The following is a 23,472-nucleotide window of genomic DNA, read 5'->3' as shown; positions in this document are numbered from 1 at the left end:
GGGGGGGGGGGGGGTTCAAAGGAAATATGTCGCATGTAAGCCAAACGAGGATAAAGCACAGTGAGAAACAAAAACAAAAGGTGAAGTCAGTGGCAATATGGCTGATGCCTTGCGACATCAGTTCTCAGCTGCCTGGGGTATCATAGTGTGACCTTCACTCTGCGCTGCATCCACGTTGTTCTCCTGCTCTACCTGCTGCTCCTGCTGCTGTTGCTGCTGTGCTTCCTCACGTTGACGGCGTTCTTCCTCCTCCCGTACGCGCTGCGCAGCTTCCGCAGCATTGCGCACCGCAACCTGGCGCTCGCCTACTCCGGGCACCAGGCTCGCAATGAACAACGCCACAGATCGCTCCACCCTCCGCAGCTGACGACGCATTTCACCCGCAACCCCTGTGCGGGGATTGCCGTTCGTTGGGCCACCACCACTACCACCACCAACAGCACCTTGGCCCCCCTGGCCTTGGGCCTGAGCCGGCTCATTAGGGGTCAGATGAACTAGACCTTCAAGGTGTTGCTGCACCGGAGCCACAAACAACTGGTACAGTCGCTGATCCCACCCGGTTTCCGAGGATAGCACGAAGAGCACGGCCAGCGTCACAAAGAACACGCGCGCCCAAGTCCCGGGTTCGGTGAACATATAGCAGAAGAAGTATAGCCGGGCGAACTGCCAGAGCCGTAGGATGATCCGCGCAAGGGCCAGTCGTCTGTTCTGGTTGGGGTTGTTGTCGAGTCCCCGCTGGTTGAGCACGGCCCGGCGAACGACATTGTCCAAGACGGCTGCGTTCGCGTTGGGAATCTCAGGCATCGGAGCAGTATCTTGGTCTGGTGTGCGATTTGGAGGGTGGGTTGCGCGAAGTCTCTCGATGGTTGCCTGCATGGCCTCTGCCCCTTGGGGCGAGGAAAGAAGCCCCTGGTATCCGGATGGGGATGATAGTAGATACAAAGAAGCTGGTCCAGGTGCTGACGTAGCGATCGCAGCACTGGCTGAGGTGTTCTGCAATCGTGGAAACGCGGCTTTAGACAGGCGGAGCTGGTGGGCGCGGGTGTATATATTGAAGACGCGGGACAGCAGCCCTTCGATTGAGCCATCGCGTTCAGCAAGAGGGTTCATACATTGTTCATCCAGGATGGTGAGTAAATGTGTTCGGATTCTAATTATGTGATTCATCGGAGGCGCAATGCCGCGGTTCAGCTGGCTTTCTGCCAATTCCACTTGACGACTCAAAGTCTGCAAGCACTCTTCTGTTACTGGAGCGCTAGAAAGAGACACAGTGTTTGAAAGACCAGTGGCTGCTACTGTCTCGAGTGAGGATGTCCGTGGCAGTTCTGGGCGTGTTGTAGACACCGAGGACGATCGATCTGGCCACGTTGGTCGCTGCTGCTGGGCAGCCGAAAGTGCTGGATTCAAGCTGGACGAGAAGGCGGTTGTGCCTCCCGACAAGTTGCCTCGGTCCCGCATCTCGATCTGCCGTCGAATTGTCTCAATATTACGTCGCAAGGCCAGTCCGACCTCGGCTTCAGACGCGCCTGTGCGCTCTGGCTCAGCTCTAGGTGTGGGTGGCTCAGGTCGGAGGGTCATCGATGGAAGGTGAATAGCAGAATCCGGAATGAATTGTGGTTGTTGCGAACCGGGGGAGCTGAGGGTGCGTGGTGCCGAAGATTCAGAAGATGGAGGAAGAACAAGATGGATGGAATACTCGGTGGCCTTCACAAATTACCAGTCAGCTAGGTTATAACAGAGTGATTGCAGGCACCATCAAAAAATCAAGTTCTCTTACATTAGGCGGCTCCAGTACATCTCTCAACGCTGCCGCATCATTCAGAAGTGGCTTCCCACGATAAATCAAACGTTGGCTGTCCGGAGACGGCTGGCTCGGAATTGCTCCTGCGAGTCGGGCCTTCAGATCCGCGACAGTCGTAAAGGGGGACACATCTTGAATGGTGTACCGATTAGGAGGAGGCAATGATGGACACAAGACATGCAAGGTGAAGCTCTCGAGCGAGTCCGATGATGCGCTTGGAATGTCTGTAGTCGAGGCCATCTTTCTATGCTGGGATTTTGGCGCTGTTCAGAGGACGATTGGTTTACAGGCACATAGCCACAAGTTGTAGAGCCGCTTCACATCGAGCACGCTGTCGGATAAGTTGGTTCAGGCAATCTGTCTTCCGCCGCGGAAGTACAGTACAGGCCAGGTCCCGGTGCCAACGGTGTCCTTTTCAGTGACAGCAGCTCTAGCTGGCACCCACAAGGCGATTCAAATGACGCACAGTCTCGCGTATCACCTATGGGAGAGCAAATATCTTCAATTGTACAGAGCCAAGCAGCAACAGCAAGAACCCACCGATTGCTGATAAAGATGATGACAAGATGAGTAGTTACCGTAAGTGTATCGACATGCCAAACAAATGGCGGAGATGGCCCATTCTGCCGGGCGGTGAAGATGCCTTCTTGCCGATCACGTTCAGGAAATGAGGATTGCTGCTTCTGCCCTTCGCCATCAAAGCCCCATTTTCACAATTTCACACCTTACTTGTGCCGGTTAATCGTAATTTTTCACGTGCCTCACCCGCCCTCGGTTATTGCCCCCCCCTCTGGGATGACTCTCACCCAGTAGAGTCGCATTATGGCCCTGTGCCTGTCCAGTTGTTCTGCGCTGTTTCGCCGGAAGGTGTTGATTTCCCCTCATGTGGAGAGGGCTGGATTGATGGAAGTGTCGTTGAGGGCCACTGGTCGTCGTCCGGCCGGTGCTCGCCACTTTTCCAAAACCTGGAAACAATCCCAGAATCAGGACCAAAAACAAACCTCGTCTCGTCGCAGCACATTCGGCTCCCGACTCCGTTTCGCGCTCCGCAACACCAAAGTCGAATGGTACCCCATCCCCGTCGGTCTAGGCATCGGCCTTCTCGGCCTGCTGCAGTTCTATAAGGCCCAGCGGGCTGAAAGAGAACGAGCTGAGCGAGAGGCAGCCGGAGAGCCTTTCGACTTCCAAAATGCCCCTGCTCGTCCCAAACATCGACTCAGCGGACCATGGCAGGTCCAGATTATGTCAACCTTGCCCCTTAAAGCTATGTCCCGACTCTGGGGTCGCTTCAATGAAATCGAATTGCCCTACTATTTCCGTGTTCCTGGCTTCAAGTTGTACTCCTGGATCTTTGGCGTCAACCTTGACGAGGTCGCCGAACCCGACCTTCACACGTATCCCAACTTGGCCGCGTTCTTCTACCGTCAGCTGAAACCCGGTGTTCGACCTTTGGATCCAGATACCCGTGCTATCATCTCGCCTTCCGATGGAAGAATCCTGCAATTCGGACTCATTGAGCGGGGCGAGGTTGAGCAGGTCAAGGGCGTTACTTACAGTTTGGATGCCCTTCTGGGATCTGCCACTCCAACCCATGCGGACCACACCAAGACTTTCACCGACCATCAGACCGAGCCGACCCAAAAGAATGAGGCTAAGATGCTGGCTGATGAGGAATTTGCCGAAATGAACGGTATCTCCTATACGCTACCAACTCTACTCGCAGGCGAACCGGGAGGCGCACGGAAACGCTCAGCCTCGATGGACGCGTCTACTACTTCCAAGGTTGATGCTGAAGAAGAGGTGAAGGCTGACTTGGCCCGTGGCGATGGAACTCCGTGGTACGCCCCGAAAGCAGCCGCCAACCACGCGCTCTACTATGTTGTCATTTACTTGGCTCCTGGTGACTACCATCGCTTCCACTCTCCTGTGCCGTGGGTGGTAGAGAGCCGCCGTCATTTTGCTGGCGAACTGTTCTCAGTTTCACCATATCTTCAACGCCACCTTCCGGGTCTCTTTACCCTCAACGAGCGTGTCGCCCTGTTGGGTCGTTGGCGTTGGGGATTCTTCAGTTATACGCCTGTGGGAGCGACCAACGTGGGCTCGATCAAGGTCAACTTCGATGCAGAGCTGCGTACCAATAGTTTGACTACGGATACCGCTGCCGACAAAGCTGCCGCCGAAGCCGCAGCGCGCGGCGAGCAATACCCAGGATTTGTTGAAGCGACATACCGCCACGCCAGTCGCACCCTGGGAGGACATCCTCTTCAGCGCGGTGAGGAGATGGGAGGCTTCCAGCTGGGAAGTTCGATCGTGCTGGTGTTCGAGGCACCCATGGGCACCCGCAAGTCGTTCGATGCCGGTTGGGAAGAGGGCAAACGCGAGGGAGGCTGGAACTGGACCATCGAAAAGGGACAGCGGATTAAAATGGGCGAGAAGATCGGATATGTGGACATTCAAAACTAGACTAAGTCGCTTTTAATTGTTTCTGTATTATAGTACTACATTTATTGAATAGCGAGAATACTTCGTCGGGCCACCACCCCCACGAGCTCATAGAATATATTTTATTTTCGAGCCGAGGACTTTTCTCAGATCACGACAGGGAGATTCCAGTACAGTAAAAGGTTCCACTGACACAGATTTTTCCATGAACCCTGTAAGCATTGAATTGACTTGCCGACCACCCTCACCATTTGCGAAGGCTTCATTTGTGTTACAAGCTCATTACTCGAATTGACCAACGTGTTGATCCAGGACGACAATCGCTGGGCTGGACTTATCGCGCATTGCGATAACCGATAAGCCAACACGTGATTGATAACAGACGCGGTCCCCCATCGCAGCTTCACCTTTTCTCCCCTCGAGACCATAAATCAAAACAATAGCAAGTAACCAACGATTCAGTCAGCTTGGGAGTCATGGCTATGCGATAACTGATACCTTATACCATACAGGTCAGACATTTCTGTTCAAGGGCACTTCTCACCATGCCGCGCCACCACCATATCCTCCGCCGTAACCACAACCAACCCGACACGTCCTCGCCATCGGACCTTCAATATCAACAGCAGCAACAGCAACAGCAACAGCAACCACCTCCAGCGCCCCAACGTATCAACCGCGTCCGCCTCGGCCAGAGCCACCATGAAACTCCCACCTCCCAGTTCCAGACTCCCCCCTCGCGCGGCTTTCCCATCCCTCGGCTTCACCCATCCTCGGGACCCATAGACGACCCGACGCACCCGCTGCATAGTCACCAGCAAGCCCAACAAGCGCAGCAGCAGCGCCAACAACACCCTGCCGCCGCCGCCGCCCAAGTCGCATTGTTCTCTTTATTCGGACGCGGGGTCCATGGCCGGGGCCACGGGGATCCGCGCCATCGACACCCGCCGCACGATCGGATGGAACAGGACGAGGACGAGGAAGAAGACGAGGAAGAGGACGAAGACATCGATGACTCAATGCAGCAGCATCGGTATCCCTCGTCTCACCGTCATCTCCGCCATCGCCATCATCATGGTGTAGGCGAGACCGGCCATGATTCGGAGGGAGAAGTGGACGAAGACGACGAGAGATTAGGTCTTCATGCCGCGCATGACGGAGGCGGATTAGGGGCCGAAGAGGAGGAAGAAGCGCTCGAAGAGGAAGAGGAAGAAGAGGAGGAGGATGATGATGATATGCTCGCGGACCCGGATGTTGATGATGGTGATGAGGAGATGTTAGGCGAGAGAGGTAAGCTTTCTTCTTTCTGCCTTTCCAATTCATACTATATCTACAACCACCCCCCTTCCCCTACCCTTTCCCTGTTTTTGAAAGTTGAATGAACCCCTGACAAACACATCTAGATAAATCCCCCACCCCTCTTCCCGCCAACCTCCGCGAGATCTCCTCCCTCGCCTCGTGGACCGTCTCCACCCACAAACCGGGCTGCGGCGTCAGCGCCCTCCGCCACCCGTCTCCGACCCAGTATTGGCAGTCGGACGGCCCGCAACCCCACACCCTGACCCTGCACTTCTTCAAGCTTGTCGCCGTGGTGCGCATCCGCGTGTACCTGGATTTTGAGATGGATGAGAGTTATACCCCGACCAAGATGGTATTTCTGGCCGGGATGGGGGGGAATGATCTCGTGGAGTTCGCGACGTGGGAGGGTGAGGGTCCCTGCGGGTGGGTGGATGTGGAGTTGGAAGGGGTTGGCGGGAGGAATACTGTGCATTCGTTTGGGAAGTTCCAGGGTGGAGGTAGTAGGACGAGGAGGAGGAAGCTTCAGGGGGTGAGAGGGAAACGGAAGGGGTTGGGGGTCACTGGGAGGAGAGGAGCTACGAGTTATGTAGGTAAGGGGAAGGCGAAAGGCAAAGGGAGGGATGTGGGCCACGGGGACGAGGATGATGTGATGATGGATCAGCATGACACGGAGGAGAGTCTGTACGAAGATGCGAGGGCTTATAGGAACGAGGAAGAGGAGGACGATGATGAGGAAGATGACGACGACGAGAACGATCCGTACGCTGGGAACGTGCTCAAGGCCATGGTCATTCAGATGAAGGTGACTGAGAACCATCAGAATGGCAAGGATACTCATGTCCGTGGCTTCCAGGTCTTTGCACGCGATGACGAGCGCAAGAGGTTGGCCAATGCCCCGTCGGCGTCGGCGGATGGCAGAGTGCGACGACACAGTGCGCGTCGCTCATTGCGGGGGAGCACGCATGATGAGATGGCCGAGGGAGCCGGTGGTGGAGGACGGGAACATGCAGTTGCCGAAGCTGAGCGCGCTGTGACAGGAGTGGTGGTTAGTCTGGAGGAGCCGGATTGGATGGGCGAGCCGGTCATTAGGTAGCTGGTAGACGGGCGTTCGATTGCATCGCATTTGTATCGGAGTTGGCCGGTAGATACCCTTATTCTGTCTATTCGAAAGTTTTTTTTTATAACTGTGCGATAATCTTTCATATGTGGGGAAGAATATAAGAGTTTGGTATTAATATGGTCATATCTCATTCGGCATCGCTGCCCCCAAAACACACAACTCAGCGGAGAACAAAAGAAAGAACTTTTATGCCTTTTACAACAACTTCTCCAGCTCAGCAGCGACGGCATCGCCGACTTCGCTGGTGGTAGCCTTGCCGCCAATGTCGCCGGTGCGGAGACCGGACTCGATAACGTTGCGAACGGCGGCCTCGATGGCGCGGGCCTCGTCGAACCGGCCGAAGGAGTACTGCATCATCATAGCAACCGAGAGGATGGCGGCGACGGGGTTGACAATGCCCTTTCCGGCGATGTCGGGGGCAGAACCTTTGGGGGCACCGTGTTAGCATCGAGTGCAACGCTGGATACATACACGAAGGAGGTGACAACATACCGTGGATGGGCTCGTAGATACCGTTGACACGGCTCTTGCCGTCGGGGATACCGCTCAGACTGGCACTGGGCAACAGACCCAGGGAGCCGGGGATGACACTGGCCTCATCGCTGATGATGTCACCGAAGAGGTTGCTGGTGACGACGATACCGTTCAGCTGGCGGGGGTTCTTGACCATGATCATGGCAGCGGAGTCGATCAACTGGTGCTCGATCTTGAGCTGGGGGAACTCCTTGGCCATGACCTCGGTGACGGTCTTGCGCCACAGGCGGCTGGTGGCCAGCACGTTGGCCTTGTCCAAGCTCCACACGGGGAGAGGGGGGTTGTGCTGGAGGGCCAGGTGGGCGGCCAGGCGGGTGATGCGCTCGATCTCGGCGCGCGAGTAGGGCTCCGTGTCCATGGCGTATCCGCTGCCGTCGTCCTCCTTGCGGTCGCCGAAGTAGATACCGCCCGTCAGCTCGCGGATGATGTTGAAGTCGACGCCGCGGCACACCTCCGCCTTGAGCGGGGAGTGGTCGACCAGCGAGGGAGCGGCGAAGTTGCAGGGACGCAGGTTACCGAAGGTGCCCATCTCTTTGCGGAGCTTCAGGAGACCCTGCTCGGGACGGACGGCGCCAGTACCCCATTTCTGTAGGATATAGTATATTAGCCGAGGGGCAGCATGGATGGCGACTCGCGGACTGGGTTACGTACGGGGCCACCAATGGCTCCCAGGAGCACGGCATCGGCATTCTTGGCCGCAGTCAGGGCCTCGTCAGTCAGGGGAGAGCCAGTGGCGTCAATGGAAGCCTAAGGTCGAGGTCAGAAGCTATATCAACACCTTCAAAAGGTTCGCACATACACCGCCCAGCAGATGATCCTGAAGGTTGAGGGTGATATCGCCACGCTTCTTCTCAATGACGCGAAGGACCTGATCAGAAGTGAAAGTCAGCATGCATTGCAAGGGTACTTAGCTTCCGCAGCCCATTGGGAGGCCACGAAGCTGTATTGCAGCGTTATGGGTGGTTGACTCACCTTGATGGCCTCAGCGGTGACCTGTCAAGTACGTATACGTCAGTCTATGAGCCTATGAGCTCCCTAGCGCGGGGTTCCAGGACGGGTATCTCTTACCTCGGGACCGCAGTGGTCACCGGCAAAAACGACGATGTTGAAAGTAGACATGACGAATGGGAGACGGGGGGAGTGAGAGGGGTATTGAGTCAGAATGTTAGAATTAAGAAGATAGCAAGAATGAAAAAGGAGCGGATAAATATACGATCTGGCGGGGGGGGAAATGCAAGCCTCCCCCGCGCCGACACCGGAGTCATTGCCGGCACTAGCCGAGACCGGCTAGAAGCTTGAGAGCGGCTGCCCGTAAATATTACTCCGGGGTACAAACAGACCGAACTTGGAATGAGAAAAACCACGAGGCAAGAATAAAGGTGATAATATTAATAGGAAAAGTAGACACAGGTTGGAAGGAGCTGTATGAATGCGAAACACAGCGGAGAACATAATGTAGGAAAGAAACAGTATAGATAATAGGTAAACAATGCGCCGAGAATCATTCACCCTTTTGTCCAGAGACAGATAGTCCCTCCACAGACTCATATGCCACAATTTCCTCCCAACACATATATGGAAGTTACCAGAAAGACACCCGGGCTATTGGCCCCAGTTGACAGAACCGACCAGAGCACCAGAACCATGCACGGAAGAAAGTAAAGATAAAACGACCGGCTCAGCAAAGACCGCCGTCCGGCCGACCGGAGGCATCCGGAGAAGAAGCGAGCTCGAAGGCATTAAAATGGCTGACTCGACGGTTGACTCGAAAGAAAGAAACATCCGGAATCACCACCTGCGCCTGACATGGCCGGGCCTTAATTGTTCTTGGCCGCCCGCAGAGCCTTCCGGCTGGCCATGTCACCTTCAGCCAGCCACTTGCTGGCCTTGACCAGCTGCACAACGTTGATGAACTGCTTGAGCGCCATGACTGGGAAGGAGATCCCGGTAATAACCCAGGGCCAGAAGCTGTCAATCTTGTTCGCACGAGCCAACTCAAGGGCGCCTGCACTCCAAGGGCTGGAGTACCCCTCTGGAGGGGGGATGGTCGTGTCGCCAGCCGGGCCCCCAACCTTGGGTTGAAGCAGGGAAGGAGAGAGAGTGGGCGAGGAGAAGGAGAGCAAGTAGAGACCGATGAAGAACAGCTCATTGAGAGCGCAGCAAATGAACAGGACCGTCTGTGCACCACATTAATATACTGACCCAGACGTAAAAACACCGGAAGAAACTAACCCGACTGTGGTAGTACTGGTACAGGACCCAGCTGCGGCTGGAGTCGACCTTCTTGTGGCTCTGGCTGGAACCTCCCATGCTGAGCGTCGCGTACATGTGCATGTAGTGACTAGCCATATCCAACGCAATCAGACTCTGGAAGACGATCGACCACCGGGGCCAGGCCGAGCTGAGGAACACCAGCAGACACGCCGTTGTGCACCGATCCGTCACCATGTCCAACACGGCACCGAAGGTAGTCGACTGGTTGAAGTATCGTGCCGCATATCCGTCTAGGGCATCCAACAGGCAGGAAACACTGTAAAGGAGGGAACATGTCCGCGGATGCAGGGGCATGTAGTAAAGCGAAGCCATTGTCAACACCACACGCGCATAACCTAATTTCCGCGCTATGTATTAGACCCAAGAACCGGTATTCCCACGGAGGACATGTATCTCTCACCAATCAGATTTGGCGCGAATAGGAAAACGTTCTCTTGCACTTCTCCATCCGCAGCAGCTTCCGGGCCATTTTTCGATGACGGCTGGAGCGTTCCATTGACGGCGGGTGACGGATCCGTGGCTTCCAGCTCAGCGGAGGCCTTCTGGCTTCTAGTGCGTGGGCTCATTTTTACTCTGAGGTTGGTTATTTGGACGAGGCTAAGGAGAATAGATTTTGTCGATGGACGAAGGTGTAAGACCGAGAGAGGCTTGTTCCGGGAGTTTCCACGAGGTACACACAGCGATCGATAGGAGGAGATGATGAATATAGAACGAGATAGTGGGACAACGACTTGGTGATTCAAAAAGAAAAACAAATGTTAGCAGGGTACCAGACAGTCATCTCAAATGGAGAACAATAAATTCCGACATGATAGGTTGGGGAAGGATGGATCGGGAAGCTCGTGCATATATTGATCTCCTGAATCAAAGCTCTGAAGCACACGTACCGATTTATTGTCCTGACGCGCTTTTTATTGTTGCTTTTGGCGAGCAAAGATACTGCTCCAAAGTGTGATGAATATGACTCAAGTTTAGGAAGCAGATGCAGCACCCAAGAAAGAAAAGGCGCACAAAGAAAGCAGCGTAAAGGGGAAGAAGGGTGGAGGGTTGAGGGGAAAGTTGTTCGTTCAGGAGAGGGTCGATGAGGTGTGTCGGGGTCGCCGCCGCTCTGTGGATTATTGCTTGGCTGTCCGAGTGGGCGCTGTCGATAAGCTGCGGTGATAAGCGGTTGCGACCGTCAACTTAACAGCTACCTAGTAGGCTTTGACCTCAAACACCTGGAGGGACAGTGGGCAATTTTGGAAGCAGCATTGAGCTCACTCTCATAGAAATCATAGAAGCATCACAACTAAATCACTGAAGAGATAAGCATTTTGTACTTCGCAAGCTTCTGATGCTGCTTGCGGCTACAAGCATTCCTTTCCGCTCCGGGCGCGGCTTTAGTGTTCTATTCCAGGGGTACGTTCTTCCATTGCGGTATGAATGGTACACAGGTCGCATAGACGAGGCTCGAGAGAGAAATAGAGAAACAAATAGTATGATCATGTTCTGCGTGTGTATGTACAAGATGCAGCAATAACAAAACTCCGCCCTTCGGATCAGTCGGTTCGACTCGACACAAGAAGTGCACGGATCAGAATGTGAAACTATATACAGAAAGAACCACCTCTTCTTCGCTCTATCAATATCTAGCATTATCATCATCATCGTCGAGACCGTCGAGGATCGGTTGCCTCTTGTCGCCGCCAATCGCGCGCCTCCTTCGTGCCCATACTGCCTAATCCACCTTCCAGCCGACGTTCCCAGCCGCCTAAGCGAACAACCAGGCAGGTGGCGTTATCCCCGTCGCGCGTCACTTCAGTTGCGAAGCTGACAACATCACGAGCCCCCTGATCTGGCGTCCTGGCTTCCTTGATGATATCTACTACTTCCTGATCTGGTAGCGTGCCGCTGATGCCGTCCGACATCAGCACTAAGAAGGAATATTCAGCTGGGCCCATTTCCACCCGACGAATTTCGGGCTCGGCCGACACGCCGATGCGTTTGGATTGCATATCGCCAAATGCTCGCGTGTTTGCCAGCCCACTCATGCGCTCCTCTCCGAAAGAATCCGTGACAAAGGTAGTGGCATAACGACGGAGCCGGCTGGCCTCAATCGGCGAGGAGGGATGGTGGTTGGACGTTAGGGGAATCGCCTGGCCCGTTTCAGTCGAGCACAATAGGATGCGAGTATCTCCAACGTGTGATACAAGGAGACTAGACGGGGCTCCTGGATGCCAGAAAGGAGCTGGCGTGGGGGTGGAGATAAGGGCCACACTCGCTGTGCTTCCGCCCTTGAAGCGATTGGTACCACCGACGCTCAGCGCCGGACCGTTCTCAGGTCCGTACAAGATATCATCTTGATACATGGGTTGACTGACACGCGCGGGATCGTCATCCTGCTTGGCGGCTTGCGCCGAGACGAATTCCAGATCAGTTCGCAGAAAGGCGTATTCCAAGATCTCCTCGATGGTGACACCAGAAGAGCTCTCCCTGCGCGTGTGCGCAAAGTGAGAGGGAGAGAACCGCTTGAAATAGCCCCCAACGAGAGTCCTCCAGTTCTGCAATAGAATCTTCTCAAGCTTGGCGGCGCGTTCGCAATTGCCTCTTTGGAAGATCGGCAATTCCCCAGAGGACGGGTCCGCACCTCTGGGTATCTGCCCCTGAGGCCCACGCCGCAGACTGGATTGGAGCTCAAATGCGGCCGCAGTATCTTGAATGGCCTCGTGCAGAGTGTCTTTCAGAAAGTTGCTACATTCTGTTCCGCCATGACCGTCGAAGATGCCAAAGTAAAAAACTTGGGGGTCTCCATTCGCATTGTCGGCACCCCGGTTTTCACGGGGCGCAGAATCCGGATTACCTGCGGCTAGTTTCTTGATTGTCAAGGATGCTGGTGGCCGCTTCGCAAACGCAGGAATGTCAATGACTCCGGCCTGATATGTGTCCTCGTTGGACGGCCGCGTGCCCCGTGATGTGTGGGCGCCAAAGTGGTGCTTCGCATTGCGAAGCGGAATGCGAACGACAGTGGTATCCCGATCGACTAAAGGCTGAATAGTGGTAGGGGAATGGGTCGAATCGCCCGTATGAGGCACCGACGCGGCGCGAGGCAATTTATGGAAAGGGGTGAGGGGGCCTCGAGGGTCGGGGTGTAAAGATGACGATGGCAGGCGAGTGACGAAGTAGTCGTGAAATTCGGGTCGCTTAGACCCAGTCACAGAGACACATGGACTCGAATATCGACGGCGAGAGACTCCAGGGAGAGCTGAACGTATACGAGCAGGTTAGTTTGCGAAGACATGGTTATTAATGGCACTGAGGCATCGGCTTTGTGAAAGATGTGAATTGCCATTCGGAGATAAGGAAAAGACGGGGAGGTCAGAAAGAGAGAACAGCGCAACCTACGACAAATGTCGGCCAAAGTCCGGGCTCGGACAGAGACTCGCTTGGCCGAATTCACAATCATGAATGACAGAGCATTGGCAGCCCAGAGCAAAGAACAAATGCTTGGAGAATGACACTGGAGAACGAGGAGAAGAGATTGAAGTCAAAAAAAGATGGGTGGGCAATCGGAATTCGCGGGGGAAGGATGATGGGGGAGCGAGTGGGCGGGCGGATTAACATCTGGGGGGGAGTTTCGGGAATTGAAACTTCGAAGTTATCGGGAATCAGCAGCGGCAACGCGTCAGGATTGCTATGAGTTACTGAGTATGCATTTCTACGTTGATCCTCCCTCAGTTCGAGGCCCAAGGAGCTGCAAATAGTGCTCAACAGATGCAGCTCTATGATCATGATCTACTTGCTCACCATTGAACAGGAGCTTTTGGATTTCGAATCATGTTCTTTACTTAAGACTGTACTTCAAACAGCTTTTAGTTATGCTGCTTTTAGCTTACTAAGCAACCCAGCATAACTAAATAACTGAACTATGGAATGATTAGAACAATATCGTATCTCTAAATTGCATTCTTTCTATTATATCATATATTTACCATTTTTGTATACATATTGAAGTATAGTGGTTATAGTAGGCACTGCAAACAATCGCAATGATATGAGCTTTGTCGATCTATCCATGATAGACTCGCACCAGATTCTGTGCCTCTAGAGCACACACTCTTGCGCTTTATCTCGTCGCTTACAGCGCTCTAGACATTACACTGACAGAATCTACAAAGTGGGCTTGGACAAAGAATAAGAGTTACATATTTTGTTGGGCGCTAACGCAATATACAAATCCCTAGAGACAAAATCATTTCCGCAACAAGCCTCTGGCTTGGAGTATAAACTGTGAAAAGCAAGATTTTCAGAGACTGGCACCTACCAGGGGCAGTGTCATTCCAAGCCAAGCACCATTCCGAAGCGAAGCTCAACAGTTTCATTTCAGAGATGAAAGTGAGGTTGAAAGTGTGGACCTGCCGTCACAAGTTGCACCTGGTGTAATTATTAGATCAAAGTACCTACCCGCATATCTGAATGATGGTAGATATGCATGGAAGATGTGTGGCCTCGAGGGGGGGGGTTTTTAGATGGCCTTCGTCCGGGAGAACAAACTGCTGTAGACAGCATCGACGACGGGTTGCGCGGTAATCTGTCGGCCACCGAAGAAGCGTCCGTTAAGACCCTTGATAGCATTCTCCCCGCCCTGCACTCGATCGAATTTCAGGTAAATGTCGCCTTGAGAGTTGGGATCTAGTGAAATGTGAACGACATGACCATATTTTTCTTCGCACTCAGCGCGGACGTCATCCTCCAGCTCTTTCACCCAGACGTCGCCCTCCTCCCTATAGATAGAGTTAGCGGGCTGGTCGACAAGCTAGGCTTTTCGCACTTACTCATTGGGGTCAAACATGTTGCGCAACATAACACATCGACTGGCCATGCTAACATTAACAGGCAGCGGCTTGGCTTCAGTCTTTGGCCGGAGCACTTTCTGCTGGTCATCGGCAGCTGGCTCAGAGGGTTCATCTGTTCTTGCAAGCTTCCTCATCAATGCATCCCTACTGTAGTTGTTGAAGTTCACACCGGCAACATCTGTGTCATCCAGAGCACTTGCACCGGCACCCTTTTCTGAATCCCGGCCTCCAGCACGGTCGAAGTTGTTTGTACCGCCAGCTTGAACACCACGTCCACCGTGACCCGAAAACAGCGAGCCCTGGAAGTTATGTTGGTTTGCACCTTGGCCCTGCATGCGTTGTGCGTTCGAATCAGGGGTGAACTTATCGTTGCCAAGGCCAACGCGGATGGCTCGACCAGCAAGATCAAAACCATTCATCTTCTCGAGGGCTTCGCGAGCCTGATTAGGGTCACGGAACCTGAGCAGAAGGGTTAGCAAGCCGGTTGTTCGGATCGTTTGGGGCCACTTACTGCACGAAACCATAACCTCGGCTCCTACCAGTCTCGTCCTTCTGCAACTGAACGAACTCGAGTTCACCAAACGGCTCAAAGACATTCTGGAGGTCACTTTCAGTGATACTGAAATGGATATTACCCACGTACAACCTGTGAAAGGGGGCGGCGTGGTTGTTGCTACTGCTGGCTTCGGGATTGCGAGCCTGACGGTTCTTTTCCGCTTCAGTCAACTGTGCGATGATCGGAATTCCTAGAAGTTTCTGTCCTGTAAGCTGAATAGCAGGCGCAACGGAGTCTTCGTTCTTGAACTCGACATAACCGACACTATTAGGCGTGGATGTTAGCATCTTGCCTAGTCCGCACAAAACCTGAGGCGTGACTTACCCTTTGGACCGCCCACTAACACGATCCTTTACAATCTGGGCCTCCTTGACAGGACCAACCTTCTCAAAAAAGGCGATGAGTTCTTTCGTCCTCAGTCGAGCGGCAAGCTGCTGCACGAAGATAGTGCGCCTATCACGTTCATCTTCGTTGAGTTCTGGCGTACGCTCACGACTTCTCGCGCTGGGGCTGCGTCTGCGGCCACCCTCTCGCTCGCGGCGTGAAGGCCGTCTGTCCTCGTCCCGGTCGTCATGACGGGAGCGGCCAGAGGGACGGTAGTACCGATCATCATATGGGGATCTCGACCGGGTGCGAGCCCGACCGCCACCGCGGTAGAAATCGCCACCGGAGGAGCGGTAATCATCGCCGTGACGGTCTCGATCACGGCGAGAGCGACGGCGGTCACTGTCCCGGCTCTTGCTCCTCTTTCTGCTTCTATGGCTTCCGTTAGCACTGCCATGTTCGCTTCTCGGGCTCTTCATTTCTTCGTCTCCGTCTCCATCGCGCGACCGACGTCGGTCGCCGCGGCTTCGGTCCCGCCGCTTGCGATCCTTGTTCTCACGCGAGCGGTCGCGGTCACGACGCTCACTGCTCTCGCCCTTGGTGGAGCGGTCATCATGGTCCTGGGAACGCGGGGGTTGTTCTTGCGGCGTCGGGGCAGCCGTAGACTCGAGAAGAGCTTCAACGTCGAGACCTGACATTTTGAAGGTAAAGGACTTTCGGCTTTTCTGCGAGTGTGTTTTTCCTGGACGTGATCTGATAGAAAACGGTTTGGGTAGAGTGGAAGACCGTGCGGAAAGGATTAAGGTCACTTTCGGCTTTCGTTAGAAGCGTGATAGGTGCCTTCTATTTGTATCCAGCGATCCTTGCAGATGAGACCTGCTTCTGGTGCGATAGAACTTCAGTCAATTATGAGCCACTGAGAGTTTGTAGCTCGCATGAAAGCAGTACGGTTGAATTTGCGATGTTAATGGTGAGGATGATAAGGTTGAGAGGCAAAGTCACTCATCGGTGTTCCGCTGGCTGATGTCGGCCAGTCACGTGAGGCTTGGCATTCGCCGCCCTTTTCGACTTTTTTGTGTTTGGAGTGAACCATGGATGACATGAAAGAGACATGTTATAGTGAAAAGTGTTAAGGAATGTCCTTAATGTGCTTAAAGCCTATTTGGGCTGAATTGACAGAGGAAATGAGATTTGAAGAGAGACATTATGTATTAGGTTATCATATACAATCGTGAGAATCTATGTAATAATACCACCGCCGGTCGACCTACGAGTCATGGTCACTCGCCTTACAAAAGACGTTTTCCATTGCTCTGGTCCAAGGCAAACCTGTACACGAAGCAGAGTGACAAAGGATGAGAAAGTAAACCAACTCCTGAGCACAGCGATATTAGGGACAACACACGACCACGGCATTACTTCGTATGTCACGGAATCAATAAAAGACGCAATGAGCTCATGTCAGGGCCCATGAAGAGGGCCAGCCACTCTAGAGTATACCATTGGCTTATTCACTGGGCCTTCGCACCCTTGAGGGCGGGAGTCTCCAGCTCCGTGCCAAACACCTGATCCCAGAAGCGGCTGGTGACACCAAAGCCATTGTCAAAGTCTGCAAAGTGGTGCTGAAGATGATACTTTTTAAGTTGCTTGTAGTACATGGGAAGACTAGAGAAGCGAATGATCAGCGAAACGGTCCAAGTCACGAAAGGAGGTCGTTCTACTCACTTGCGGTGATGAAGGAAGTAGTGGGTCATGTCGTAGCAGATATAGCCGAAGATACCGCCACAGTACACTGTCAAAGCAGCATACCAATTGTAGAAGAAGACAGCATGAGCAAGCTTCCAGAACGGCGTTGCCAATACAACAAAAAGAGTTGGGGGCATGACCAAGCGATACTTGTCCATCGGCAAGTAGTGATGAATACCGTGGAGCAAGAAGTGGAGAGTCAGTCCAACACGATTGTCGGGAAGATAGCTGCATGAATTAGCGGGGATGTACAGAAATAAGCGTGTGTCAACTGGGATAGACATACTGATCAATGTGGAACAGAAATCGATGCATCAGATACTCGATTAGAGTCCAAAGAAAGAGCCCACCGACCCAGTATCCAGCAGCAGCAGGCGCATTCGCAAGCCCCGAAAACCCAACAAAGGTGCCGTAGGCGACAGGCGGGAGCCACATGATGGGGACGACATACCATGCGGTCTTGCTGAGTGGCTCCAGAAAGTTGCCGAACAAGGGCGCAGACTCCCCTCCTTTGTAGTGACGCGGGCGATGAATTTGTTCAAGATAGAATTCTTTGCTGAAGCCACTAAACCAAAGTTGTTTGAGAAGGGGCTTGCTAAGGTCGAGGAACTTGTGCGTCTGGAAGTCTTGGGTATAGTCTGTATCGACAGACAGGTCTTCTTCACAGGACATCCCGGTCGTGGCATAGACTGCTCCAGAACCATTCGCCACTTGCAGTGTTTGTGATGCATCAACCGTTCGAGCTTTCCCATTGAATTCAGAAGCCACAAAGCCGATATGGCACTCCTCCAGTATTTCATAAGCCGAGTCGGAGTGGACGTGGGAGGACTCGTCGCGCAAGATTTCAGTTACGTCTTTGCCGGCATACTCAAGGACGAGGTCTTCACCCCCGGGGTGACCGTCCACAAACTCAGTAACATCGTAGACTTTGGATCCCAACGTCACATAGCATGACTTGGCGTTGTTATGGAGTTCGATCTCGGCCGGGGTGAACACGGGGAGTACCTTTCCAGGCATGGCGGATGTACAGCTTGATACCCGAAAGGACTGAGGCAAAGATGCTGCAATTGGGCGAGGAAGGGTAACCACAGACACTGCAAATGCGACGAATGCCTTTGGACGAGTAGCAGGGAATCGCGGTGGGAGCCGATAATAAAAGGACGGTGAAGTGAGTGGCGTGAGCGTCAAAATATCGACCAAGGCGACGGGTCCGAGACTCCGGGGGGGGAAAAAATTCCTTAAGGTGAGTCCTGGCAAGTGCGGCGACAACCACGCAATCAACAAAGCTATACAACACCGGAACCGTATCGCAACGGAGTAGAGAAAGACGGGATTTGGAAAGAAAGATACTGGCTCTTGTTTCTTTCACAGGGAACGGAGTATGAGAAGGGAGATTCCAGCGCTCGCCGGCAGACCCAAATCAAAGTCGGGAACAATAATGCAGGGTGGCACTAATCTCCTTCGGGCGCTGCCCCTGAAGTGTGCCCTGCTCTAAGCCTGATCCTTGTGCCTGAGGCAACAACATTAAGCCAGCATCAGCCAGCGGGCCGTCTCAGCCGTCGACTACCGTCTACGTAGACAATGCTGTACATAAGTTAGCAGCTGGCCTGAAAGTGTGCATATTGCGGAGAGCAAAAGTCAATGTTCCTTGTTCAATGTTTAGTCTTCAAGTGGTCCCGCCTTTCAAATAGTACTATGTAATAATACGAAGCAATGATCTACCTTATTCGGAACAGCATCGGAAACTAAATTAACATCGAAAGCGAACGGTATGAATGACCTGGAGCTAATGAGTGGTGTTAATTTGGGACCGTTAGACTGATCCTATAGCTTATCGGATACGGTGCGGTGCGATCGCAAAAAAGTACACTACATGTACCTACGGAGGTCAGAGCACAAGAAGCGACCGCTCGAGCTCTGTAGCGTAACACAGTCTATGGAAGATACGGAATATTGTCCCGCGGAAAGTCGTTTATCTGCTTGATGCAATGCGATAGCAAACAGCGAAATTCACTATCCTGATCCTTACGTCCTTGAACGGGGGGGTAGGGGTGCATCCGTGAAACAATCCCGAAGATGGGCTGATCGACAGGCCTCTCCCCTCGCCCCAGTTCGCCGGACCAGTCTCGGCCAGTGTATCCGTAAGCATCAGCTTCCGACCGACGACGAAAGGACCATACGAACTAGGCGTCAGAATTATTAGGCTAGTCAACCATCCGATATTGAGGCGTTCGAAATTGCCGAGGGACTAGGCTATAGAGCGAGCGCATCCTGGTCGCTTTCATGCGTTGGATCTATAAGGCTATGCATGTTTCGTCCAGGAACCTGCACCATGGCCTTGGAAAATGTCAAAGCGTCTGACTGGAAGAGAGAGCGCTCAGACAGATCGAGGACACTAGGACTCATCATAATGAATCCCGGCAGTTGATGGATCATGGGGCACTGGGGGCTCTGAGCTCTACCAGGTCGAGGAGCAGGAAGGGTATGACATGGAATCCTGGATTCCGGGAAAGATGGATCCTGCCCTGTCATGATGGGTTGTTCGTTGACAACTTGAACGAGGCTCTCTGCTCCCCGGGGTTGTATGGTAGGATCGACCGCCAAGATGAAGCTAGAGAGAATTGCTCGCAGATGACCGGATGTCAAGGTAGGGTAGGCCGAGTAAGGTCTTCTCAGTGGATACCAAGTTTCGATCGACTATCATTGTCCTACGGTACTTCTCAAGTAGTCTTCACGCTCAACCAAGGAAATTGTTGGCGATGGGGCGGGATGTTGGATTCAGTCCATGGGACACCCGGAGAGCAAATGAGAGGAGGTGGGTGGTGTGGGAGATGTGGAGGGTGATGATATAGGATAGAGAGGCTGGAGGGAGATTGCAGGCTCAAGCGATGAGTGGAAAAGGTAAAGTAAGCCCAAGAGGAGTCTAGGACTCCTACTGAGTAGGGGGGGGGGGAGTCCAGATGCCTCAGTAGGTCTCCGTTGTCAGTACAAGCAACCTGAAGTATTGGGGGTTGGAGAGAGAAGAGAAATTGAGATTGGATATGGGAAATCGTAGCGACGCATTATTATTTCCACCCAGTCGGATCGCTCGTTCCGACAAAGCGGGTTGGGCCCCCCCCCAGTGATGATGGGGCAATGCAGGACTCCACTGCACTTTACCGTATGTGCTAGACTACAGGTGTACTGTAGTTATGTAGTGTATTGCTAACTTGAGAATCAGGGTTGAGAAGTCAAAAAGAGGACTTCAGAAAAATCAGTCAATACTAATATCTCAATGTGATTAAGTGACACTTGACATGGTACTAGTATAATTCACCTACCACTCTGTACGGTACTTCTTTAGGATCTTCACAGGTGCCCAAACCTAAGAAAGCTTCTCTCCAACTTACTACCATCCGGTACCGGACAAACGGGAAAAAAGGGCCTTGAGTCTGAGGTACCTACTGTAGGTACGAGTCGAGTACGTACTCGGTACGGAGGGGTGACTGGTGACAATCCCCTCATTTTCCATTCTTTCTCCCCTCCATCCTCCACTTCTCCCCTCTCTCCCCTCTCTCCCCTCCTCCATTCATACGTACTACTCCTTCAGTCCAGTCCTCCAGGCTTTATTCACCCATTCACCCATTCACCCATTGATCCATTGACCCATTCATGTATACATAGCACATAGTATATAGTACTGTACATAGATACTGTACGAAGTACATGCAGTAGATCCATGGCTGCAGCTGAGAGAGGGATTGTGGCTTCCTGCATGGCCCGTCCAGCCTTTAATTTCACCCTGTCTCTTTCATCTTCTTCTTGTCGTACCTTTGCCTACCGATGCGCTGTTGTGTTTCTGTCAACCACCACAACATAAGTTAATGGTTTGAGATCTGAGCCATTATCCGATCAGACCAGGGACAAAAAGCAAATAAATTAAAGAAAATAGAGAAAATCAAGAGCGAACAAAAAAAGGTCCTTCCCAACCCCTGTCGACTGATCATGTCGAGTGACTACTAGTCTGGTCATTGGCAGGCCAAGTGGGGATGGGACTCGATTGTCAATCATTTTGTCTCGACCAAGTCGACCAGTCAAGGGACTCGAGTGGGTTGGAGTCACTTTAGCCCCGAAGCTCTTCTTCCGTAGCTCAACGGGAACAACCAAGCTACGACGACTCCGGAAGTTGGCCCAGCTCCCTGAGCCTGACTGAAAGTTCAAGGCAAGGCGAAAAATAAAAAATAAAAAACAAAGGCACCACCAACTTAACCTTACCTATTCCTCCTCCTCCTCCTCTTCTCCCCGTCCTGTCATTCTCTCCCCTCCCCTCCCCTCCTCCTCCTTCTCCTCCCCTTCATTCTCTTTCTTACCCCGTCTCCGCCCTCCTGTACGACCCAATTGATTTACTTGTGACTGACTGACTGACTGTCTGTTGACGGTTGATCTATCCGTCTCTTCTGTTGTGTGCTGTCTATATATCATATCCACACCGTCACTTCCCCTTCTCGTACAGTACAACACAACCAAAACACCTTTCTTCTCTCCCTCCAAACTCCTCTGCAACAGTGCTCACCAGCAATGATGGACTCGTCGCTGGATTCTCCTTCATATCCGGGCAATCGGATCGTCGCCTATCTGGAGACCTTGGTCAAATCTAAGTCATATCTGCCTTACGGACTTCCCGTCTGCGTCTCGCCTTCGCATACCGTCACCAACACCGACACTCTCCTGCACCTAGCCACTTTAGTTGGCCCGCATATTGCTATTCTACAAGTCTATGCAGACATCATTGATGACTGGTCGGAGGAGACGGTTCGCCAATTGGTTGCCCTAGCGAGGAGACATGGCTTCCTGATCTGGGAGGGCGGTCGGATCTTAAATTCCACAGTGGACATTGTTGGTGGACAGAAAGCAGAAACGAGAGAGGTGCGGAATGAGACTGTTGATATGATTCGCAAGAAGTATACGAAGGGTATCATCAAGCCGGCCTCGTGGGCTGGCCTTTCGACAGCGTGGGCCTCCGGCGTGGCTGTGTATAACCAGGAAGCCGACATTCTGATTCCCACTTTGAAGGCGGCCGCCCGCGAGGCAGTAGCAGATGCAGCTCAGACCATTCGTACCGAAATCACAGCAGACAATAACGCCAACCATCACTCTTTCAGCGACCATGACGCAAATGCGACATCGCAGCACCTCTCCGAGTACGCCGTTGACAACACTAGCGGCCTCGACCTTCCTCCTCGCAAAGCTTCCACCATCTCCTTGACTCAAACCATCACTCAACACACCGAAGACTCCACCGAGCTACCTTTGGAATCTCCGCAATACGAGCGACGTGGTTTTGAATTCCGGTCCTTGAGCCCCGCGACCATCCCTGAGGACTTCCCGCCCCCACCACTCATGGCTCGTGGGTTAGTCTTGTGTCTACCATCCTCCACGGCCAGTTCCTTCACCAATGATTACCGCCAAAGTTGCGTGGCTGCTGCCCGCGCCAATCAAGATTTCGTGGCTGGATTCGTGTGTGGAGAGCCGTGGCACCTGGTCTCTCAAAGAAAGGACTTGTTTGGTGCGGGCGTCTCCGGCTACGGTGAAGAGCAGCAGCAACTGAGTCCATACTCGTCAGATGATGACGAAGCGGTCCCTCATTTTGCTTTGGTGTCGCCTATCTCCCGTCGCCTCAGTGTAGTGAGTGGTCAGGGGCTGGATGAGGTTGACGAAGACGAAGAAGAAGAGCACCAGCAGAATGGCATTCCCATGCCTGAACCACCACTCCCTTTGGACTCCCTCAACCCGCTAGCCTCCAAATTGTTTCAGATCACTGGTAAAGCACTGCAGCTTCGCGAAACAACCGCCCAGGAACGTGGCAACCTGCAGCTGAAGGCAGATACAGATAAGAGCTACCAAATATTGCACATTCCTTTGGTTGTTCTGCCTTGAGGGCGTACACTCCACCATGCTGTTTCCACAATTTTCATTACCAATTCCGTGTTCCACTTCACATATCTTTCTCCTGGACATTTACCAAATAATCTACCTTTCCTTCACTTCTCGTCCTTATACATACATTACCACCATCACTTCTCTTGTTGGCATCACTATCGCACCTATGGATTATGGAGTTGAGCGCCCTGAAAATCATGCTGTTACCGGTCTTTCCTTTGCATTTATCCTGTGGCACATTACCAGAAGCATAATCACCTATCTATCAGACCTATCTATCCGAAATCAGTCACATGTTACAATAGACGAATAAGATGTACTATCAATCTTGTGGATGTCGGTACAAAATCGGCATATGTAGGATCAGGATCAAGGTGAGACTTAGCTTCTGCGAGATCAGGGATCATTGGTAGTGTTTGGCGGGCAGGTGATTGACTTGGTCGGCTAACAGGCCGACCAGACGTCAAATTTGGTCGTCATTTGGGTGGTCTGGCGCAATGCCCACAAAAGCTATTCCTTGAAGGACCTCAATCAAAAAGTTGAACACTCAAGAGAAGTAGATTTATATGTATCTCAGCGCACAGAGAAAGGGCGAGACCGGCGCATTGGATCTGGGCAATTCTTG

General features: G+C 52.8%; 9 protein-coding genes across 9 annotated transcripts; 3 read left to right on the top strand and 6 right to left on the bottom strand.

Moving 5' to 3' along the window:
- Positions 1 to 3: 3 nt before the first annotated feature.
- On the bottom strand, positions 4 to 2,366 carry BO95DRAFT_387573 (uncharacterized protein). Its single transcript, XM_025583530.1, has 2 exons — positions 1,778 to 2,366; positions 4 to 1,704 (listed from the first exon to the last, which is right to left on the bottom strand). The coding sequence occupies exons 1-2, from the start codon at positions 2,039 to 2,041 to the stop codon at positions 118 to 120; spliced, it is 1,851 nt and encodes a 616-aa protein (XP_025443076.1). The 5' UTR covers positions 2,042 to 2,366; the 3' UTR covers positions 4 to 117.
- A 129-nt stretch (positions 2,367 to 2,495) lies between these two features.
- On the top strand, positions 2,496 to 4,375 carry BO95DRAFT_442073 (phosphatidylserine decarboxylase 1). Its single transcript, XM_025586338.1, has one exon. The coding sequence runs from the start codon at positions 2,624 to 2,626 to the stop codon at positions 4,262 to 4,264; it is 1,641 nt and encodes a 546-aa protein (XP_025443075.1). The 5' UTR covers positions 2,496 to 2,623; the 3' UTR covers positions 4,265 to 4,375.
- Positions 4,376 to 4,788: 413 nt separating this feature from the next.
- BO95DRAFT_387568 (anaphase promoting complex subunit DOC1) lies at positions 4,789 to 6,689 on the top strand (the record flags this gene model as incomplete). Its single annotated transcript, XM_025583529.1, has 4 exons — positions 4,789 to 5,533; positions 5,647 to 6,098; positions 6,219 to 6,531; positions 6,580 to 6,689. 4 exons carry the CDS (start codon positions 4,789 to 4,791, stop codon positions 6,633 to 6,635), a joined length of 1,566 nt encoding a protein of 521 aa, XP_025443074.1. The 3' UTR covers positions 6,636 to 6,689.
- Positions 6,690 to 6,750: 61 nt separating this feature from the next.
- leu2A (3-isopropylmalate dehydrogenase LEU2) lies at positions 6,751 to 8,434 on the bottom strand. The gene is made up of 6 exons (XM_025583528.1): positions 8,265 to 8,434; positions 8,169 to 8,189; positions 7,996 to 8,064; positions 7,848 to 7,943; positions 7,155 to 7,782; positions 6,751 to 7,087 (listed from the first exon to the last, which is right to left on the bottom strand). Exons 1-6 carry the CDS (start codon positions 8,313 to 8,315, stop codon positions 6,858 to 6,860), a joined length of 1,095 nt encoding a protein of 364 aa, XP_025443073.1. The 5' UTR covers positions 8,316 to 8,434; the 3' UTR covers positions 6,751 to 6,857.
- Positions 8,435 to 9,013: 579 nt separating this feature from the next.
- BO95DRAFT_431157 (CDP-diacylglycerol--inositol 3-phosphatidyltransferase) lies at positions 9,014 to 10,036 on the bottom strand (the record flags this gene model as incomplete). Its single annotated transcript, XM_025584996.1, has 3 exons — positions 9,014 to 9,373; positions 9,429 to 9,817; positions 9,871 to 10,036. 3 exons carry the CDS (start codon positions 10,034 to 10,036, stop codon positions 9,014 to 9,016), a joined length of 915 nt encoding a protein of 304 aa, XP_025443072.1.
- Positions 10,037 to 11,113: 1,077 nt separating this feature from the next.
- ptcA (type 2C protein phosphatase PTC6) lies at positions 11,114 to 12,979 on the bottom strand (the record flags this gene model as incomplete). Its single annotated transcript, XM_025589693.1, has 2 exons — positions 12,852 to 12,979; positions 11,114 to 12,711 (listed from the first exon to the last, which is right to left on the bottom strand). Exons 1-2 carry the CDS (start codon positions 12,910 to 12,912, stop codon positions 11,114 to 11,116), a joined length of 1,659 nt encoding a protein of 552 aa, XP_025443071.1. The 5' UTR covers positions 12,913 to 12,979.
- A 655-nt stretch (positions 12,980 to 13,634) lies between these two features.
- On the bottom strand, positions 13,635 to 16,158 carry BO95DRAFT_442066 (putative RNA splicing factor (Pad-1)). Its single transcript, XM_025586337.1, has 4 exons — positions 15,183 to 16,158; positions 14,814 to 15,122; positions 14,282 to 14,761; positions 13,635 to 14,230 (listed from the first exon to the last, which is right to left on the bottom strand). Exons 1-4 carry the CDS (start codon positions 15,878 to 15,880, stop codon positions 13,972 to 13,974), a joined length of 1,746 nt encoding a protein of 581 aa, XP_025443070.1. The 5' UTR covers positions 15,881 to 16,158; the 3' UTR covers positions 13,635 to 13,971.
- A 535-nt stretch (positions 16,159 to 16,693) lies between these two features.
- BO95DRAFT_361181 (fatty acid alpha-hydroxylase) lies at positions 16,694 to 17,945 on the bottom strand (the record flags this gene model as incomplete). Its single annotated transcript, XM_025582507.1, has 3 exons — positions 16,694 to 16,847; positions 16,908 to 17,156; positions 17,215 to 17,945. The coding sequence occupies 3 exons, from the start codon at positions 17,943 to 17,945 to the stop codon at positions 16,694 to 16,696; spliced, it is 1,134 nt and encodes a 377-aa protein (XP_025443069.1).
- A 3,540-nt stretch (positions 17,946 to 21,485) lies between these two features.
- On the top strand, positions 21,486 to 22,844 carry BO95DRAFT_462922 (uncharacterized protein; the record flags this gene model as incomplete). Its single annotated transcript, XM_025588949.1, has 1 exon — positions 21,486 to 22,844. One exon carries the CDS (start codon positions 21,486 to 21,488, stop codon positions 22,842 to 22,844), a length of 1,359 nt encoding a protein of 452 aa, XP_025443068.1.
- Between the last annotated feature and the right edge of the window lie 628 nt (positions 22,845 to 23,472).

This window comes from Aspergillus brunneoviolaceus (genome assembly GCF_003184695.1).
Source record: "Aspergillus brunneoviolaceus CBS 621.78 unplaced genomic scaffold BO95scaffold_27, whole genome shotgun sequence".
NCBI classification, from domain to species: Eukaryota; Fungi; Ascomycota; class Eurotiomycetes; order Eurotiales; family Aspergillaceae; genus Aspergillus; species Aspergillus brunneoviolaceus.
The sequence above is the reverse complement of the archived record's forward strand: the minus strand, read 5'-3'. Positions and strand labels throughout refer to the sequence as shown.